Raw genomic sequence first — 18,883 nt, 5'->3', positions numbered from 1 at the left:
ACCATATCCAAAGCCCTAGCGCAAGAAACGCAGCACAAAGCAATATATAAGCAACCTGAGGCCCTTGCTGCTGTACAGAAAAGTGCTGCTTTGTTGACTATAAGAGCTGGCGCAAGGGATCCATCTGCAATTCCTTCCATCTGTCGCATACATGCTGCTCTTCATTTCCCTTCTGGTAAGTTTCCACCATATAATACCTGTCATAAAGGGATTAGAAGGAAAAACATAAAGAAAACAGGGAAATTTTTTTACTGTAAATTATGAAGTATGGTGGTTGTGAGTTGTGACCGTTCAATTATGAACTCTTTGTTGGGGCCAACTATTCCTATTAGATACTAATGTCTATGGAGCATGCCTGAGTAACCATTTCACATGACTCTTGTTTATATATATTTTCCTCTACTTGAGCCCAGAAAGTCCAGCAATTAGTGATGTGAGTTATGTGCGAATCTCTATATCCTGTATTAAGGTTTTATCGTTGTGTAACTGGAAAGATCGAACCATCTATACTATGGGGAATCTTTTTATCACTTTTAGCACTAAAGTAAAACAACTATTTCTATTCATTCAAACACTCAACTAACTTACCTTTACCTCCAATGCTGGGAATTGCCAAAGGTAGCTGAGAAATAGCAGGTGTCATCATCAACAACTCTGATCTAAGACGAGAGACGGAAATTCACTCATGAGTCATGAATCATTCATTCATTTTAGGTAAAAACTGTAAAAAAACACCTTAAGTCTCAAAGAATCCAACCCTAATCTAATCTAATCCCTTTTATTCGGCTTCAATTGAACCCTAATATTTGCAACATTTATTAAAAATGCTCTTTTGTAATTAATACACTATATATGAAACCTCGTAAGAATATTCATACAAGAAGAGATCTCAAAATCTCACAAATCCAAAAACCCTTAAAAAAACTATACCTTATAATTAATTTAATTACAAAATCAAAAGGATAATTCTTATAAAACATACCTGCTTTTCATTACTTATAAAACATATCAAAAAGCTTGATGGTAACTTACTTTTTGTTCCAGCCCTGCAAAAGAGGAAAGATGCTAGTATAATTCAGTAATTTAGGTATTTAGTATACGCCAAAATCAACAGCTCAAGAAAAAGATTAAACAGCAGATGCTAGATGTAAACTGAAGAAAACTGTCAATTTTGCTTAATCAAGATAGCCAAATCAACAAAAGAAAGTAAGAAATTAGCACTTACAAGGTAATGGACAAAATATCGCCACTCTTTTTTACGAGTCTCAATTTTTTGAACTTGACAACATCACATTATGCATCATTAGTGTAGGCAAGCAGAAAAATATATTCACAAGACTTGGAAGGTCATACAAATGCAGTCACAATGACCACTAGTGTGGATACCACTTTTTGAACATCTTTGGTTCCAGGACTGACAAGGATTTTGAGTAAACATCTCAGATTTTTGAGATAGATATTATTAGGGCAGAGCTACTAGCATAGTAGCTAAATACATGTCATAGCACTCTAAACCAGCTATCTGACTACAGAGGATGGTAGAACAGTGGAGCATTCACCTCCGGAATATAACTTCCCTTCAAACCCTAGGGACCAGTTGCCTTGCTAGACCTTAGGGCATCTCCAACAATTCTTTCTATTTCAGCTTAAGACAAGCCTGCTTTAAGATTGCAGAAAAAAGCAAACTTGGCTAAATCAGCCACCTTACCTGGACTTAGTAGACGAAAATATGTCTCAGAACATCCAAAGAAGAACAGACGATCAATTTATGGATGAGCTACAAGGATGGAGATGTGTTACACGAGTGTGCTTCTGGTCTGCTATTCATTAAACAAGCCTCAAAACATCTTTTGCAATATATATATATATATATATATATATATATATATATATATATATATATATATATATATATATATATATATATATATATATATATATATATATATATATATATATATATATATGGGAATGGGGGAGCAATGGTGTCCTCTTTTGAAATACCTATTTGGCCCCTCTTCCCTTTCTAAATTACAAAAGGCTCAAGTCGATTTTTAAACCATGAAAGAAATACATACAAAAAACAGATGAGCAGAAAAAACATGTCAGGCTTGATGGTAAATTACAAAAGTCTCAGCAGGTACCTTCTTGCCAAGTCCTTTGGTGGAGTGTTTTCCTCTTGGAGGTTTTTCCATGTACTTGAATAGGTTTTAGTAAAATTAAGGATTTTTAAACCATGAAAGAAATACATACAGAAAACAAAAGATTCAAGCAAACAAACAATACATGTTCTGATAATGCTATCAAGGAATGTACGCAGAACCTATATCACTTGGACTTGGTACTGGTATCAGCATAGGTATAAGTCCAATTATCCGAATCAGTTATTTTATGACAACTTTATGATTTTAGCCCACAGATAGCAGTGACGAAGTACTCATACCTAAGTCAAAGTGTCGAAGATCGATCTAGCACAAGTGCTTAAGGTGATATAAACAGTCCGAATAACAAAGGAAAGAACGTTTCATTAGCACAAGTTCATCATGCAAGAAAAAGTAAAGAGTACCATAGAGCTCGTGACACATGCATAAAAAAAATTTCAAGCGTTCTTACTCTGGATGCATGAAAATACGCTTATAATAGCCTCACCTATGCCTATTTGACACATGAATATAAAAGAATTTCAACCTTTCTTACTCTGGATGCATGGAAATTTGCTAATAATAGCCTCACCTGTGCCTTTTTGAGCTCATGGACTTGCCCAAGAGCAACTTCACTCAATAGCATCAAGCCCACAGGATTTTTACGGTCAGTGTAGCAATATTGTGCACTCTTGCTGACAAGATCAGCAAAGTAAACCCCTTTGCCAAACTGCATGAGATATTCAATTCAAGTCGGTCAGGGAACATAGTTCAGGAACTCGAACTTTTAACGACATAAATTGTGCACACATCATATTCCACAGATGAAGAAAGGGAGTGAACGAGTGGTGGGACAAACCATGTATCCGGTAGCAGGAGCCTCAGGAGGAGCAATTCTGAGTCCTTGGCTAAGGATACCCACAAAATTTGTCAATCGGGAACCTGAGACAATAGTTTAGCACCACATCATGAACTTTCTTTAGCATAAAGCATATGTCAATGTTTCCTTACCATAAAGAATATTTATTAACTTAAAGCAGTAACATATAATGGAATACAAGAATACTAATTCAACATTACAATGCCACAGGAGCATTCTATTGCCAAGCTTCTCACGCTGAGAAGCAAATTTATCATGTTCTCCTTCTCTCTCGAGTGAGAAAACTTCTTCCAGTTCAAGTCTCCATTCCTAATGTATGCAAAAATGATGATAAAAGCCTCAGAACTTTTCTTAAAAGAATAAAAGAACTTGAGAATATATAAACCTTAACCCACCGTATGTGTGGGGGCATGAGTGGTGAGAAGATACTTCTCAATCAATTGATAATCTTCACTATCATGTGGTAGGGGTGCCATATCACAGCGTAGTTTCTTATACTTTGCATCAAGAGGATCATCAATATCCACGTCAAAACCCACCAATCTGGAAGCTATTTCAATGTCCTGGAGTGCTTCTAGCATTTTGACCTAGCATGGAGTTCAGTTGAAGATTTAGGAAGAATAGAACTAAACAAACAAAAAGAAAATAAAACTACTAAAACATACGATGAATCAACTTTATTTCTCTAGGACAATTTCAATTTGAACGCATCTCTAATAGCGTCAGCAGGAGATCAATTACTTTCGTGTTTTAGCATGCTCCAGAACAGCAGCACTAGAACATTGGCTTGCCGCGGTCGCCGGAATGGGAATCGAGGTAAGAGATAAAGTTGTTGACCCAAACAAAACCGTAAACGAAATCAAGGAAAACCCTAAAAAAATCCCCAAATCTAGGAAACCAAAAAAAGGAACCTAAAAATACAGCAATAAATAAATCACAACAATAAAGTTTGTACGAAATTACCTGGACATGCATTCCAAGGAGTGGATCGAGAGTGAAGTGGAACAGAGAAACAATTTGATGAGGGAAAGAGAGAGATAGAACGATGGAGGGAGTAATATCACAACTTAGCATCAAATTCTTAGTTTACCATATATCGATTGTACCTAATTAGCAACATATTTCACAAGTTATGAATATAATAAAGCAACAGGCCAACAAGTAATATCAATCTTAAACCTAGCAATGTAAAATCCTAGTTCATCCAAGCAACCTAGATTTTGAAAATAATATTTGCTCATCTTATTGCTAGTACACTGTGTAGAATAACATACCGTCATATGCTATTACTTATTATTGCATTGAATCTAGGGATAGAAATTGACAAACCCATATTTTATAATTGCAGAAACTAAAAGTAAAATAAAATGTATAATTTCAAGAATTTGGAAAAGGAGAACTAAAGTACAATCTTCAAGTGGTGTCCCTTAGGCCTTACCCAAAATATGTCGACGAAGCCGGCAAATGCGGCGGAGAGATGTCGACGACTTGAGCCCTAATATGTCGACAAAATAGGCAAATACGACAGACTTGGGAGGAAGCAAAGGACGACGACGGAGCCCTAATATGTCTACCAAACAGAAGCGATGGACGACGGAGGACAGCTGCGTGGGGGAGAAAGCAAAGGACTAGGAGGGAGGAACGACGGAGGACGGCTGAGTGAGTGAGAGAGCGGGCGACTTAGGAGAGGGAAAATTGATAAGAGAGGGAGGGAGTGAAACTGAACTATAGGGTCGACTAAATTCAACAAAAAACAATCGCGCTTTAACAATCCAAGTGCTCACTTGACTAACCGAACCATTTATTCACAAATCACAAATGCTCCAGGTTGATTAGTCAACCGGAGCATTTGACGTCAATTGCTCCGGTTGATTAATCAACACAAGCATTTGTGAATTTTTTTACTAAAATTATCACAAAAGCTCGGGTTGGTTATTCAACCAAAGCATTTAATAAGTAGCAAAAGCTGTTTTTTCTACTAGTGTATCTTTTGATCTCTTATTGTTCTTGGTGATTGTTGGTGGGTGTATGAACCTTTGTAGACTGATTTGGGTTCTTTTTCCCTCAATTTATCAATAAGAGAAGTATAGGGTGGACTCCTTAAACGGTCCCATGGTTTTTATCCTTCACATTGAAGGGGTTTTCCACGTATAATTCGTGTGCGTTGTTTGTCATTATTTCTTCCTTTTATCGTTGCATTTTGTTACTGTTTTATTGCTGATTATATATTGCAATATTGTTGGTTATCTTGGTGAATTGGTTGCATGACAAATTTTGGGTTGATTGGATTCCATTATTGGTTGATTGTCTTATGTGTGACATTATATTGTGGGTGTCGTTGTGACCCCCCTTCCAATCCCTACAACTTGGTATTAGAGCCGGATATTAAATTTGCCCATTGTTATGGAGTCTACTAGTGGTAGTGGAGGTAATTCAATTGTTAAATTGACATCAACCAATTATTCCATCTGGAAACCTATGATGGAGGACTTGTTATATTGCAAGGACTTGTATGACCCAATTAAATTGTCACCAACTCTGATGGTAGTGTTTCTAAACCATCTAAACCCGATAAAATGGAAGAAAACGATTGGCTAAAGTTGAAAAGAAAGACTTTGCGACTATTAGGCAATGGGTTGACATTAGCATATTCAACCATGTGTCACAAGAGTCCGACCCTTATGATTTGTGGAAGAAGTTGGAAGGTATTTATGAAAGGAAAACTGCTCATAACAAAGCTTCATTGATTAAAAGACTTGTTAATTCAAACTGAAAGGTGGAAAGTCTGTTTTGAGCATCTTAATGACTTCCAGGATATTATTAACAAGTTACTACTATGAAGATTGTTCTTGATGATGAGTTGCAGGCTTTGTTCTTGTTGAGTTCTTTGCCAGATAGTTGGGAGACCTTGGTTGTGACTATTAGTAACTCTGCTCCTGATGGTGTTTTATCTTTGGATGTGATTAAAGAAAGCATGTTTAATGAAGAGATCAGAAGGAAGGAGATGGGAGTTGACAATTCACATGCTCTTGTTATGGAGAACAGAGGAAGAAGCAAGAGTCAGGGTCCTAAAGGTCGTGGTAACTCAAGGAGTAGGTCCAAATCCAGTGATGACAGAAATGTGGCTACATGTGATTACTGCAAGAAGCCCGGACATGTCAAGAAATATTGTTTACGCTTGAAAAGAGAACAAAGGAAGAAGCATGATTCACAAAAGGAGGGAGATGATAAAAATACTGCAGCAACCGCTTCTAAGAGTCATGATGAGGTCACTTTGATTTGTGCAACTAGTGAGTGTCATCATGTAGAAAGTTTAGATACGGAGTGGCTTTTAGATTTAGGTGGTTCATACCATTGTGTTCCAAAAAGGGAGTATTTCACAAACTATCAATCTGGTGATTTTGGTAGTGTGAAGATGGGAACAAGAGCTCAGCTAGCATTTTGGGCTAGGTGATATTCTTGTGAAGACAAGTGTTGGGTGCATGCTTACATTGAAGAATGTGCCTCATAATTCCTGATTTACGCCTTAATCTGTTGTTTGCAAATGTCCTTGATCAAGAAGGGTTCCGACATACCTTTGGTGATGGTAAGTGGAAATTATCCAAGGGTTCGATGACAGTTGCTCGTGGCGAGTTGTGTTGCTCTTTGTACAAAACATATTTGAGTGTATGTTCTGGTGAGCTCAATGCAGTAGAAGAGAAGAATTCTCCTAACTTGTGGCATCGCAGATTGGGACACATGAGTGACAAGGGTTTAAAGTGTCTAGCAGGTAAAACTCTCATTCCTGTTGATACTACAATTGCACTTGACCCTTGTGATCATTGTTTGCCAGGCAAGCAACATAGAGCTTCTTTTTCAAGGAAGTCTACTCGGAGGCAAGCGAAGCTTGAGCTTGTTCACTCCGATGTTTGTGGTCCCATTGAGGTGGAGTCTAATGGTGGCAGCAAATACTTTGTCACTTTCATTGATGATGCTACTAGGAAAACTTGGGTCTACATGTTGAAGACTAAGAGCCAAGTGTTTGAAACATTCCAGAAATTTCATGCTATGGTGGAGAGGGAGACGGAAAGAAAATTGAAGTGTCTTCGTTCTGATAATGGTGGTGAGTATACTTCACATGAGTTTAAGAATTATTGTTCACAGCATGGTATTCGACATGTGAAGATTGTTCCTGGCACTCCTCAACATAATGGTGTTGCAGAGAGGATGAACAGAACCATTGTGGAGAAAGTGAGGTGTATGTTAAAGATGTCTGATGTACCAAAGTCATTTTGCGCAGAAGCAGTGCAAACTGCAGTTTATCTGATCAACCGTTCTCCGTCTATTCCTTTGGGTCTCGACATTCCGAGAGAGCTTGGAAGGGATGTGATCCCACATATTCACATCTTAGAGTCTTTGGATGCAAGGCATACATGCATGTGCCGAAAGAACAGAGATCGAAGCTTGATTGTAAAACTACTCCATGTGTGTTTGTTGGTTATGGTGATGAAGAGTATGGGTTTAGGCTCTATGATCTCGAGAAACAGAAGGTAGTGAGAAGCAGAGATGTGGTATTCTTTGAGCACGAAAAGGGTGCAGATCTTCTGAGTGCAAGGTATCACACTAACTCAGATTCATTTGTTGATTACTGATGATTCTTCTGTTCCTACTTCTATTTATGTTAAACAACCAACACATGAAAATATTGAAGAAACACATGATGGTAATGAGGAGTTACAACCTGATGATGGTGGTGATGTACCAGAATTTAATGATACTCATGATTCCTGATGATGATCAACCAGATGGAGAAGAGGTTCATGATCAGGGGGAGCAACCTACCCCACCGATGGATGATGTACAAGTTCGAAAAACCTTCTTCTAAGTATCTCAACTCAGAGTACATCTTAATCACTGATGAGGGGGAGCCCGAGAGTTTCCAAGAAGTGATGTCTAGTGAAGACAAGGATCTTTGGCTCGAGGCTATGAAAGAGGAGATGGATTCTTTGCTGAAGAATCAGACTTATGAGTTGGTGAAGCTTCCTAAGGGCAAGAAAGTCTTGAAGAACAGATGGGTTTTCAAGAACAAGAAAGATGGTGAGAAGATAGTGAAGAGGAAAGCCAGGTTGGTGGTAAAAGGATGCAACCAGAAAAAGGGCATTGATTTTGACGAGTTCTTCTCTCCGGTTGTCAAGATGACTTCTATCAGAACTGTTTTGGGGTTAGCTGCAAGTCTTGATCTTGAGTTGGAGCAGCTTGATGTGAAAACTGCTTTCTTACATGGTGACTTGCATGAAGAAATCTACATGGAGCAACCTGAAGGCTTTGAGGAAAAGGGGAAAGAGAAACTTGTTTGCAAGTTGAAGAAGAGTCTTTATGGGCTTAAACAGGCACCAAGGCAGTGGTATAAGAAATTTGATTCGTTTATGACTAGTCATGGTTATAAACGAACTTCTGCAGACCCTTGTGTGTATTTCAGAAAATTCCCCGGTGATAACTTCATTATCCTTCTTTTATATGTGGATGATATGCTGATAGTTGGACAAGATGCAGGATGATTAGCAATTGAAGAAAGACTTGTCCAGGTCATTTGACATGAAAGATTTGGGCCCTGCGAAGCAAATCTTAGGCATGGAGATTGCTCGTGATAGGAAAGCTGGAAAGTTGTGGTTATCACAAGAAAAATATATTGAAAGTGTGCTTGAGAGGTTCAATATGAAGCATGCCAAGTCTGTTAGTACACCATTAGCAGCTCACTTTAAGCTAATTAAGAGAACTTGTCCTACAACAGAGAAGGAGAAAGCAAGTATGTCTTCTATTCCTTATTCTTCTGCTGTTGGTTCTTTGACGTATACTATGGTGTGTACTAGGCCAGATATTGCACATTTTATTGGTTTGGTGAGTATATCTTATCCAATCCGGGTAAGGCTCACTGGGATGCAGTGAAGTGGATCTTCAGATATTTGTGTGGCACCTCTAAACTTTGTTTGTGTTATGGAGGTGGCAAACCTATTCGTGAGGGTTATACAGATGCAGACATGACTGGTGATCTTGATAGCAGAAAATCTACCTCAGGTTATGTGTTCACATTTTCAGGGGGAGCCATTTCTTGGCAATCCAAGTTGCAAAAAGTGTGTGGTTTTATCAACTACTGAGGCAGAGTATATAGAGCTGTGGAAGCAAGCAAGGAGATGCTTTGGTTAAAAAGGTTCCTTCACGAGTTGGGTTTGAAGCAAGGAGAGTATGTAGTGCTTTGTGATAGTCAAAGTGCTATGGATTTAAGTAAGAACTCTATGTATCACGCTCGCACCAAGCATATGATGTTCGATATCATTGTTGCGGAATGTAATTGAAGAAGAAAATGAAGCTGAAGAAAGTCCACACCAATAAGAATGGTGCAGACATGTTGACAAAGGTGGTTCCAGGAAGCAAGCTTGAAGTTTGTAGTAAGCTTGCGAGAATGAGCTTCAAGTGATGATTGATGCATGATCGTCTTCCTCTTGTTAGGCTGGAGGGGGAGATTTGTTATGGGTCCAGCCCATCTTGTAATATCTTTATTGCTTTTTTGGTCACATGTATTGTGGGTTTTATGATCGACATATTATGTCTTATTTTTTGGGTCCATTTTGACATGGTTTTTTTTTTATGGCTTCTAAGAGAAGCTTGTAGAGGCTTTTGGTGTAAAGACTTAGTGGGTAAAAAGAGGGCAGCAATTTTTGAGATTAGACACAGACACAAAAGAAAGAGGAAATTAGAGAGTTCCAAGGGTGCTGTTCTGCTCGTTTTTCTTCAACACACTCCCAGTGTTTTGGTCGCCGGTAGAGATCCCACCGTTGGAATTTGCTGAAATTTTGTTAGCTTGTTGGGAACACACGGGGCTACATTCTGTCCGTTCAGATCGTCAATTCAAGCTTTGGGTCACCGGGAATTGCCTCTGCACAGAACTGCTATTTTGGTGTTATTCTTTCACTTTATTGTTATACTTTGATCTCTTATTGTTCTTGGTGATTGTTGGTGGGTGTATGAACCTTTATTGACTGATTTGGATTCTTTTTACCTCAATTTATCAATAAGAGAAGTATAGGGTGGACTCCTTAAACGGTCCCGTGGTTTTTATCCTTCACATCGAAGGGGTTTTCCACGTATAATTCGTGTCCGTTGTTTGTTATTATTTCTTCCTTTTATCGTTGCATTTTGTTACTATTTTATTACTAATTATATATTGCAATATTGTCGATTATCTTGGTGAATTGGTTGCGCGACAAATTTTGGGTTGATTGGATTCAATTATTGGTTGATTGTCTTGTGTATGACATTGTGGGTGTCATTGTGACCCCCCTTCCAATCCCTACAGTGAACACTTCCTTGTAAACTACATTTGGTGTATTTGCACGCAAATAATGTTCTGTATCAGATAGAAGGATCTTGAGACCTTTTTTGCTCGTAACTCTAGAAACGACAATATAAAATTGTTCATGGCTGAAAACAGTTATCGAAAGATACATGCCTACATGAGACAGAGTTTGTCATTGACTTTTATCTATAGTCATAGCAAAACAAATCATTAATTAAAGGAAATTGCCGTCTCTGAAATCTGATAAGAAATTTAGTGAAGTCAGACGGGATTAATGTCATTCTTGGGATAAATATTTTTCTCCGACATTGCTTCCGAAAATAACAGTAACTTCCCGTGCATCGTGCATACTGCACGAGAAACGTTTTGTCTTATAAATTGAAGATTTTAAGAAGGTTGTCCTAAATCATGGCGGTGAATATTAACTCATGCTTTAAGATTTCATAATCAGGTATTGAGATTATTTTAGAAACTAACTTATACCCCGTGTGTTCAGTAGCTGATGTAGTTAATGCAATGGTGGATCACATGACTCACCTATACTTTTTTAAAAGTTGATAGAAATAGTATTTGCCCTGTCTGTTGCTTCCATAGAGTCTCAAATAAAATCACAATTTGCACCAACAATAACACTCAACCATACGTCGGCTTCAGCAACCACTTATGGAAGTCTTATTCTACCTTCTTGCACCACCGATGCATCATATCTGGTCACCCATTGGTAGCTGCCCACTTAGTCATGATTTTAATTTTATACCCGTGCAGCTGCATGGGGAGTTTTTTTTTTTTTTTTAAATTTAAGATTTTATGTTATTTCCCCTAAAATCAGGGTGAAAATATTTAAGTCGTTCATCTATATCAAATAGATGATATATCAAATAGATGATATCAAATAGATGATATAAAAGTTAGGATTAAAAAAAAAGTATATATATAAATGTAAATTTTAATTTGTTATTAGACCCGTGCAAATTGCACGGGAAATTTTGTTCCATAAACTTAAGATTTTATGTTTTTGTCCTAAATCATTCTATAAATAGTATCTTGTGATTTAAAGTGCTATAATCATGCATTTATTTACTTTGAAAATTGCTTATACCCGTGTGTTTAGCAGTTGACGTAGTTAATATCATTGTGGATTACGATATCCGTTATTAATCTTTTTCTAAAAATTGATTGAATTTTTTTCGCTTTGCCTACTACTTCATTTAAAGGATTAGATTAGATCACACAATTTGACCACATCTCGTACTCAGCCATTCAGCCACTTTTGTTCCCGCTACCTACAGTCCCTTTCACCTCCCTATCTTGCTGTCTTGCACCACCATTGCATTAGGCCACCCAGTGAACACCATTATTTGCAATAATCTACATGTACCTTTTTTCGATTGACGTTGCATACATTTTTTCTATTGATTTTGTAATTTGTTGATGGATTTTTGTCAATTTGCAAGGAGGTAATATATCATTGTATCCTACTGAGTTTTAATCGATAAAATTAGAAAAGTTTAAATAGGTGTAGTGAAGAACTTCGAGTTGTGGTATCAATGTACCCATTGACTTGAAATTAACTAATCTTTAGTTTTATATTTGAAAACTCGTGTTTTAAGTATCTTGTATTAATCCGTCTTTAATTTTATTATGGTATTTATAATGAAAACATATTTATTATGAATACGGTTTAAATTTCAGAAAATTGGATCGAAGTATACTTTTAGAGTGAAAATTTTTATGAAGGTTTAAATTCATGCATTGATTATTGATTGACGTTTTGTTGTAGACGGTGGTGACTCACCAGCTGTAAAATCATGGATCCACCAATAAATGTGTTATACGATTTTGACTTATGACTTATTTCGAATAATAAGTATAATACTCGCTCATATTATTTTCTTAATATATACTTATTTAACTGATTACCAAATTAACTCCTAACTTTATTTAACTTAATAGTTGCCTATTTTTTCTCTTGTTGAGATTTAAAAAGAGTTCCCTGATAATATTATTTAATTGACATGGCATATATGTGGCAAAGAAATCAAGCTGCATGAAAAATGTCTTATATTTATTTTATTTTATTTTTTGCAAAATGGTCCGTGATCATGCATCAAAATATGATAGATCCTTATAATTCTCTTTTTTTCAATCTAAAATTTACCCATCAATATATAATAAAGAGCAATTAACGTTGCAATCGGGTTAAACAAATACATATTATGAAGTGATCTTTTTTTTAAAAACTTTGACTATCATCATTTTATTATACTTAAAAAGAACAATAATCCTAGATTTTTTTCAATTAGTATAACATGATTTAAAACGTGGGTGTCCTTTTTTTTTTTCTTTTCTTGTAGCACGTTAGCTGGCTAGAATTCAACTGAAAAGAAAAACAAACAAAAAGCAATTTTGTATGCTTGGATAGTTGTAATGTGACTATCATTTGTATGCTTGAAAACAAAAACAAACAAAAACGAAAATGTTTATATAATATTAATAGATATGAAATTACCAAATTACGATACTAATAGAACGACTTTATTTTTTTCCCATAAGATAATCATGAACTATATAATTCTTATAAAAATAACGACGAACTATATCATTAGAAATGCTTGGGTAATTTTCTGTAAATGATAATTGTAGAATGATATATTATATTTACATTGACATATAGTATATCTCTATTTTTTTCTAAGGTAAGATGAAGTCCCTTGTAAGGAAGGGGGAAAATTGGGGATCCCTCCTTGCAAGGGATGAGACTCGACCCCGTGACCTGTGGGATCGGAGTTGATGCCAATACAACTAGATTACCACCTGCTGCTCACATAGTATATCTCTATTATTTACTACCTCCGTTTCCTAAAGATCTTCCTTGTTACTGTTCCTATAGATACCAAGGAGGATCAATTTGTGTGGGGTGTGGGGTGGGTAAAGTAGGAGAGAGAAAGGGGTTAAGATAAATAAACAAATAAAAAAGGGTTAAAGTAGGGGAGAGAAATGGGGTAAAATTAAATTAATAATGTAATGGTAGACCATATAATGAGGACATGAGAGGGTAAAAAGGGGAAAGAAAATTCCAAATAAGGAATAAAGTAAAAGAGGGAAGATATTTTGGAAACGCACTTAAACGGAAAGAGGGAAGATCTTTAGGAAACGGAGGGAGTAAGTAAAGAGGGGAGGCATAGTGTCCCTCTTTGAAAATACAAAAATACCTTTAAGAAAAAGAAAATATTAGGAGAGAAGGAAGATAGAAGCTATTTCCATATTAAACAAGCTAAGATTAAAACAATTAATTACCTAAAATAAATGCTAAAAATCTATGCACACACGCATCACGTGCCAAATAAAATGCTAGTAGTGGTATAATACAATTGCTATCTAGGATAGAATACAGTACAACCTACCGCTACATAAGATAGTTACAAAAGATAGAGATAATTAAAAAAGATAACGTAGGAATCTACAATCTAATAGAAGACTAATTAAAGATAGTTACATAAGGGTAGCAGTAAGCTACATTCAAGGAAGATTATGCTATTAGTTTGGGTTTGACTATGATAATTTCTTTAATGCAACTTGTAAAGGAAAATCGTCAGCCTAACGGGGCAGATTGCAAGGTGATGAAACATATGTATACTCCGTATTTTTAGTAAGTTATTAATTATAATTTTTAAAAGAGTTTTATTTATTAAAAAGATTTATTATTAACTATAAAGGTTTTAAATAGGGTTTTATAACATATTATGGGTTTTTCAAATAGACTCTATCCCAAAATAAATATTGGGCCTAAGTTTGCAAATTATAATCCAAGTAGTTAGTATAGTAGTTGAGGATATTTCTTAAAAGAAAATCAGAAAAGATTTTTTTTAAAAAAAGGATTTATAAAAAGAAAAAAAATAAAAAATAAAAAAGCCAATTGTCGGCGCATAGCTCACGACTTTCAAGTTTAAGATTTATCAAGACAAAATTAGTTTAGAATAGCATAATAAAGTCTCTCCTTAGGCAACCTAGGGTTTGAGGGTGCGAGTCTTGGTGTTCCATTGATTTCTACTCGATTGTTCGAGGTTTTTATCCTTTCTTGGGATTGAAACCATTTATTATGGTTGACGACATACTACATAAAGTTTCGAATCTTAAAATCACTGAAGCAGAAGATAGTTTACTAGTTTTTGATGATGATGGGGGGACCATACCAATCATCATATCGGTCTCTCGTTGGTTGGGAAGGTGTTAATGATTCGTTCCTTTAATTTCGATGCTTTGAGCGAACCCTAAACCAAATCTGGGTTATATCCAATGGTGCATTTTTTAGGACAATTGAAAACAGTTTCTTTGTAGCTCAATTCGCAAGTCTTCGTGATAAATCCAAGGTTACGGCTAGGCGCCCTTGGACTTTTGATCAAAACCTGGTTTTGCTTAATGAAGTAGAGGGAGATTTGCAGCCCTCGAATCTCTCTTTGACTCTTTGCCCGTTTTGGGTTCGACTATACAATCTCCCCCTTGCGTATCGAATGGAGCATCACGTGAAACTGATTGGTGGATGTATGGGTGACGTGCAGGAGGTAGACTCCGACGGTATTCGATGGAATACGTCGGCTAGGGTTCGGGTGTTGCTAGACGTTATAAAACCTCTTTGTAGGGTTCAAAAGATAGCTCTGAAAAACGGGGATGTTGCCATGGTGGAGTTAAAATATGAATGCTTACCTACGTTCTGTATATTTGTGGTATGATAGGACATATTGAACGTGATTGTTTGAAGGGTAATGAGGATGAGAAGGAGATGGGGAAACAGTGGGGCTCTTGGCTGCGAGCCTCACCGAGGCGGGGTAGACAGAAAATGGAGAAGGAAGCAAAGGTGTTTCTCAGTTGTGCCCGTAATTTAGACTTCGGTGTATCGAAGGTGGATGTAGTCGAGCCAATCCACCAACCGCTAGTTGCAACTTCTCCCTATTGAAGTCATGAGAAGGGAGTGGTTAACTTAGAGAGTGTCGAGCGTTTGCCTATTGCCCTTGCTATGGTGGATGGAGTTATGGACACGACAAACAAGGAGGTTGCTCCCCCCAGTTTGTAACTCTCAACCTTTTATTTTTAATTCCACTCCAAAAGCTTCTATTGCAAAAAATCGAAAACATAAAATAAAGTCTAGAGTAGTTCGTATGAAAATCAGTGATCTTAAAGTGCAGGATTTGGAGGATATTTCTAATGGTCCTATTGGTGATACACGTAAGCTCCCGGACCCCATGTTGGTGAATGATGATGTGGTGGGTGATATATTGGTTGTGAAAAAGCAGAAGCTTGATGCATTGAATGTCCCTGGCAGTGAGGATGTAAGTGACGAGGCGGAGGTTGGTTTGAACCAACCCCGCCCAGCGTCATGAATATCATGTGCTGCAACTTTCGGGGTTTGGGTAACCCATGGACAGTTCGTCAAATAAGGAGATGGTTTACATCTCTCGCCCCCGACATGCTGTTTTTGTCGGAAACGAAAATAAAAAAAGATCTCGCTGAACAGTTGAAGGATAGGATCGATTTTTCGAATGCTCTTGGAGTATTTAGTGTTGGTTTAGCAGGTGGTCTTTGTCTGATGTGGAATAATACAAACATCTTGTTCACTTTGGTTTCTTATTCTCAGAATGACATCTGTGGTGATGTTGTAAGCAAAGCAGACAAGTGTTGGAGGTTTATAGGCTTTTATGGTTGGCCCTAGGAAGCTAATAAGCGTAAAACTTGGTCACTTATGCGTTCTCCCTGTGAAAATACGAATCTCCCTATTGTTTTTGGGGGGGATTTTAATGAAATTTTGGATTATGGTAAGAAAGAGGGAGGTACTAACAGAGAAAGAAGGGAGATGGCGGGATTTCGGGATGTTGTGGAGGAAATTGGTCTGGGTGATTTGCGATGTGTCGGGCAGTGGTATACATGGGAACGAGGCAACAATCCTGAAACACGTGTTAGGGAACGTCTTGATCATTTTCTAGTTACTTTGTATTAGCGGTGAATTTTTCCGGAAGCTTATACTGAACATCTGGTCCGTTACAAGTCTGATCATGCACCAATCTTTCTTCACGGTGAAGAAAAGCCTCGCAACCGCATGCCTGAGTGGGGGCGTGGATTCCGCTTCGAGACTTTGTGGTTGTTGGATGAGGCGTGCGAGGGAGTGGTGAGGAAGGCATGAGACGAGGCTGCTGGTGACTCTATCCAGTTGCGTATTGCTGCTGTTGCTAGGGAATTAGTGGGGTGGAGTAAGGTGGGCTATGGTAATTTATCGAAACAGATCGATAAAATGGAGACAATTCTTCATAAGGCGTAGCAAGCTCCCATATCTCAGGCTAATTGTGATCTGTGTGCGGGTCTGGAGCATAAATTAGATGATTTACATGCGAAACCAAAGGCTCATTGGTATCTTCGTTTGAAGGAAATAATAGTAGAGTCGGATGCCCAAGTGATTGTCTCTCGCCTCTCTCGAGCTACTATTTTTTCTGCTGATTTAGATGCTATTCTCGGAGACATTTTGGCTATATGTTCTAGCTTTCATTTTATTTCTTTTTCTCATGTCAAGAGGAGTGGGAATTTTGTTGCCCATCACCTCGCGAAAGTAGTGCCATTCAGTTTTGAACAAGGCTGGGTTAATCATTGTCCCCGTGATGTTTCATCCTATGTTCTCATGGACACTTTGTCTATTGGTTAATTAATGCACCAACTTTCCTTTTCAAGAAAAGTTCAAGATTTATCATATAAGGTTACTTTTTTTCTTTTTTTTCTTATCTTTTAGTTATTTTACCTTCTATAATTATGTATTATGCGATAATTTATAGTTTTTCCTAAACTTAATTTAATAATTATAAATATTAGTTAGATATTAGCTAGATTAGTTTATCTTTTTTCCGTAAATCCATCTTTTAGTTTCCTAGTCCTATTTCGATTCTACCTATCAAACTAGTATTGTAACAGCCCACCCTAGTTAGCAGCTTATTTAAGACTAACTCTAATTAATTAAAGGATTAAGCTACTAATTAGAGATGCTGTTAATACAGATTCCTAACCACCGAGCCATTGGAAGGTTAAGAACCTGCATATATCTGAGCTTAGTTTACGAAATCCATTTAAGATACTTAATTATTACATCATAATCTAAGTAACTAAAAGTTTAAGTTCAAAAATATAAGTTACATTACATAATTAATTTATACAATAACATAACGTAGCAGCAGAAAACATGTAGCACGGACTTTCCAGACTAAGCTAATTCTTGACCTTCAGTTCACTCTTGCAAAACAACTGAATCTGCCCCCACCAGGACAGGTTCAAAGGAACAAAACAGTCAGCTTACGCTGGTACACAAGTCCCACTAGTTCACAATATTAAGGTGGCGGAAAGTAGATTTTCATTTGTTTTAAAGAGTGTCATAATCCATAAATCTCAATATTTCTTCGCTAAAAAAAAAATATCATAATGCTCCTCTTTCGTAATTAAGTAGCATAATGGCACCCATACAGCATAACAAATAACTTCCCAAGAACAATACTTATACTCTTCCAATACTCACTTAAATACATAGATACAAAACTCAAAATACTTTTAATTTGGGAAGGAACACAAATGGAAACTTTCGAGGGACGTCTCCCTACTTTTCTTAACTTTTTCTTGCAAGACTTCTTAGGTCATGACCCTATATAACAAAGCAATACCCGCTCCGGAGCAATACCTGCTCTAATGACTCAAAGAGCAAACCCGCTCTACAATTGTTGTTCATCACTGCTAATGCAGCTACTTCCCTTTTTAAAAATAGCCTTAGTTTATACTTAATTATATCCAAAACTTTCTTTTCCAATACTTGATTAACCAACTTAATAATAAACTGAGCTTAATTATCAAAACAAGTTTCGAAAACACACTTGCTATGTCAAGTTCCGCTATGTTTGGAAAGGTGACTTAACAACCATGGTTCGAAAGGGCGTAAGAGTGAACAAAGGCGATCAAAGGATGATTTAACAAGATATGGCAGTAGATGAAAGTTTCATAAAGTGAACTTAACTATGGAAGATTACTTCACACAAATAGAACATAGGTCCATTTAGATGGTTCTCGGTTTGGTGTTATTAACAATGGTTCTATGCGATGAATTAATAGGACTTCTTGAGTTTAGCCAAAGTTTAGGATTCTAACTTCATATATATGTAAATACAGTAGGTATTCATCAAGAGAAACACATTCAAAGGGTCGAAGGCACAAAGGTTTGCAAGTCCAAAAGTGGTTAAGCGAAAAGTCGAGTTTTTAGTGTAGTTTTCTTCTCAAAGGGTTATATTCAATCTACGAAAAAGATGTGTTACAAGGTCATTAAGTAGCAATATAAGTGTATTTACAGTAGGTTATCATGCAAGGGTAGCAACAATAGAAACACTTAATATCAAAACACAATCGAGGTAGAAACACGGTCAAATCGGTTTTTAAGAGGAACTTGACATGCAACGGTTTTTGATTCGAAATCATCAATCACAAAGTATAATTAATATATTGAAGTCACATACT

The 18,883-nt window shown here is 36.8% G+C and overlaps 1 protein-coding gene across 1 annotated transcript; it reads right to left on the bottom strand.

Moving 5' to 3' along the window:
• Nucleotides 1–2,090: 2,090 nt before the first annotated feature.
• On the bottom strand, nt 2,091–4,452 carry LOC109133717 (poly [ADP-ribose] polymerase 1-like). The gene is made up of 6 exons (XM_019247422.3): nt 3,985–4,452; nt 3,417–3,608; nt 3,222–3,330; nt 3,001–3,083; nt 2,734–2,871; nt 2,091–2,198 (listed from the first exon to the last, which is right to left on the bottom strand). The coding sequence occupies exons 1-6, from the start codon at nt 4,093–4,095 to the stop codon at nt 2,106–2,108; spliced, it is 726 nt and encodes a 241-aa protein (XP_019102967.3). The 5' UTR covers nt 4,096–4,452; the 3' UTR covers nt 2,091–2,105.
• Nucleotides 4,453–18,883: the final 14,431 nt, after the last annotated feature.

The sequence above is a fragment of the Beta vulgaris genome, chromosome 8, assembly GCF_026745355.1.
Source record: "Beta vulgaris subsp. vulgaris cultivar EL10 chromosome 8, EL10.2, whole genome shotgun sequence".
In the NCBI taxonomy this organism is placed as follows: Eukaryota; Viridiplantae; Streptophyta; class Magnoliopsida; order Caryophyllales; family Amaranthaceae; genus Beta; species Beta vulgaris.
This window is presented reverse-complemented; position numbering and strand designations above follow the sequence as displayed.

Coding starts and splice junctions, on each gene's coding strand:
- LOC109133717 (XM_019247422.3), bottom strand. CDS start 4,095: ATGCTAAGTTGTGATATTACTCCCTCCATCGTTCTATCTCTCTCTTTC. Junction 3,609..3,984: donor TCCTTGGAATGCATGTCCAG/GTAATTTCGTAC, acceptor ACTCCATGCTAG/GTCAAAATGCTAGAAGCACT. Junction 2,199..2,733: donor ATGAGCTCAAAAAGGCACAG/GTGAGGCTATTA, acceptor AACCTATTCAAG/TACATGGAAAAACCTCCAAG.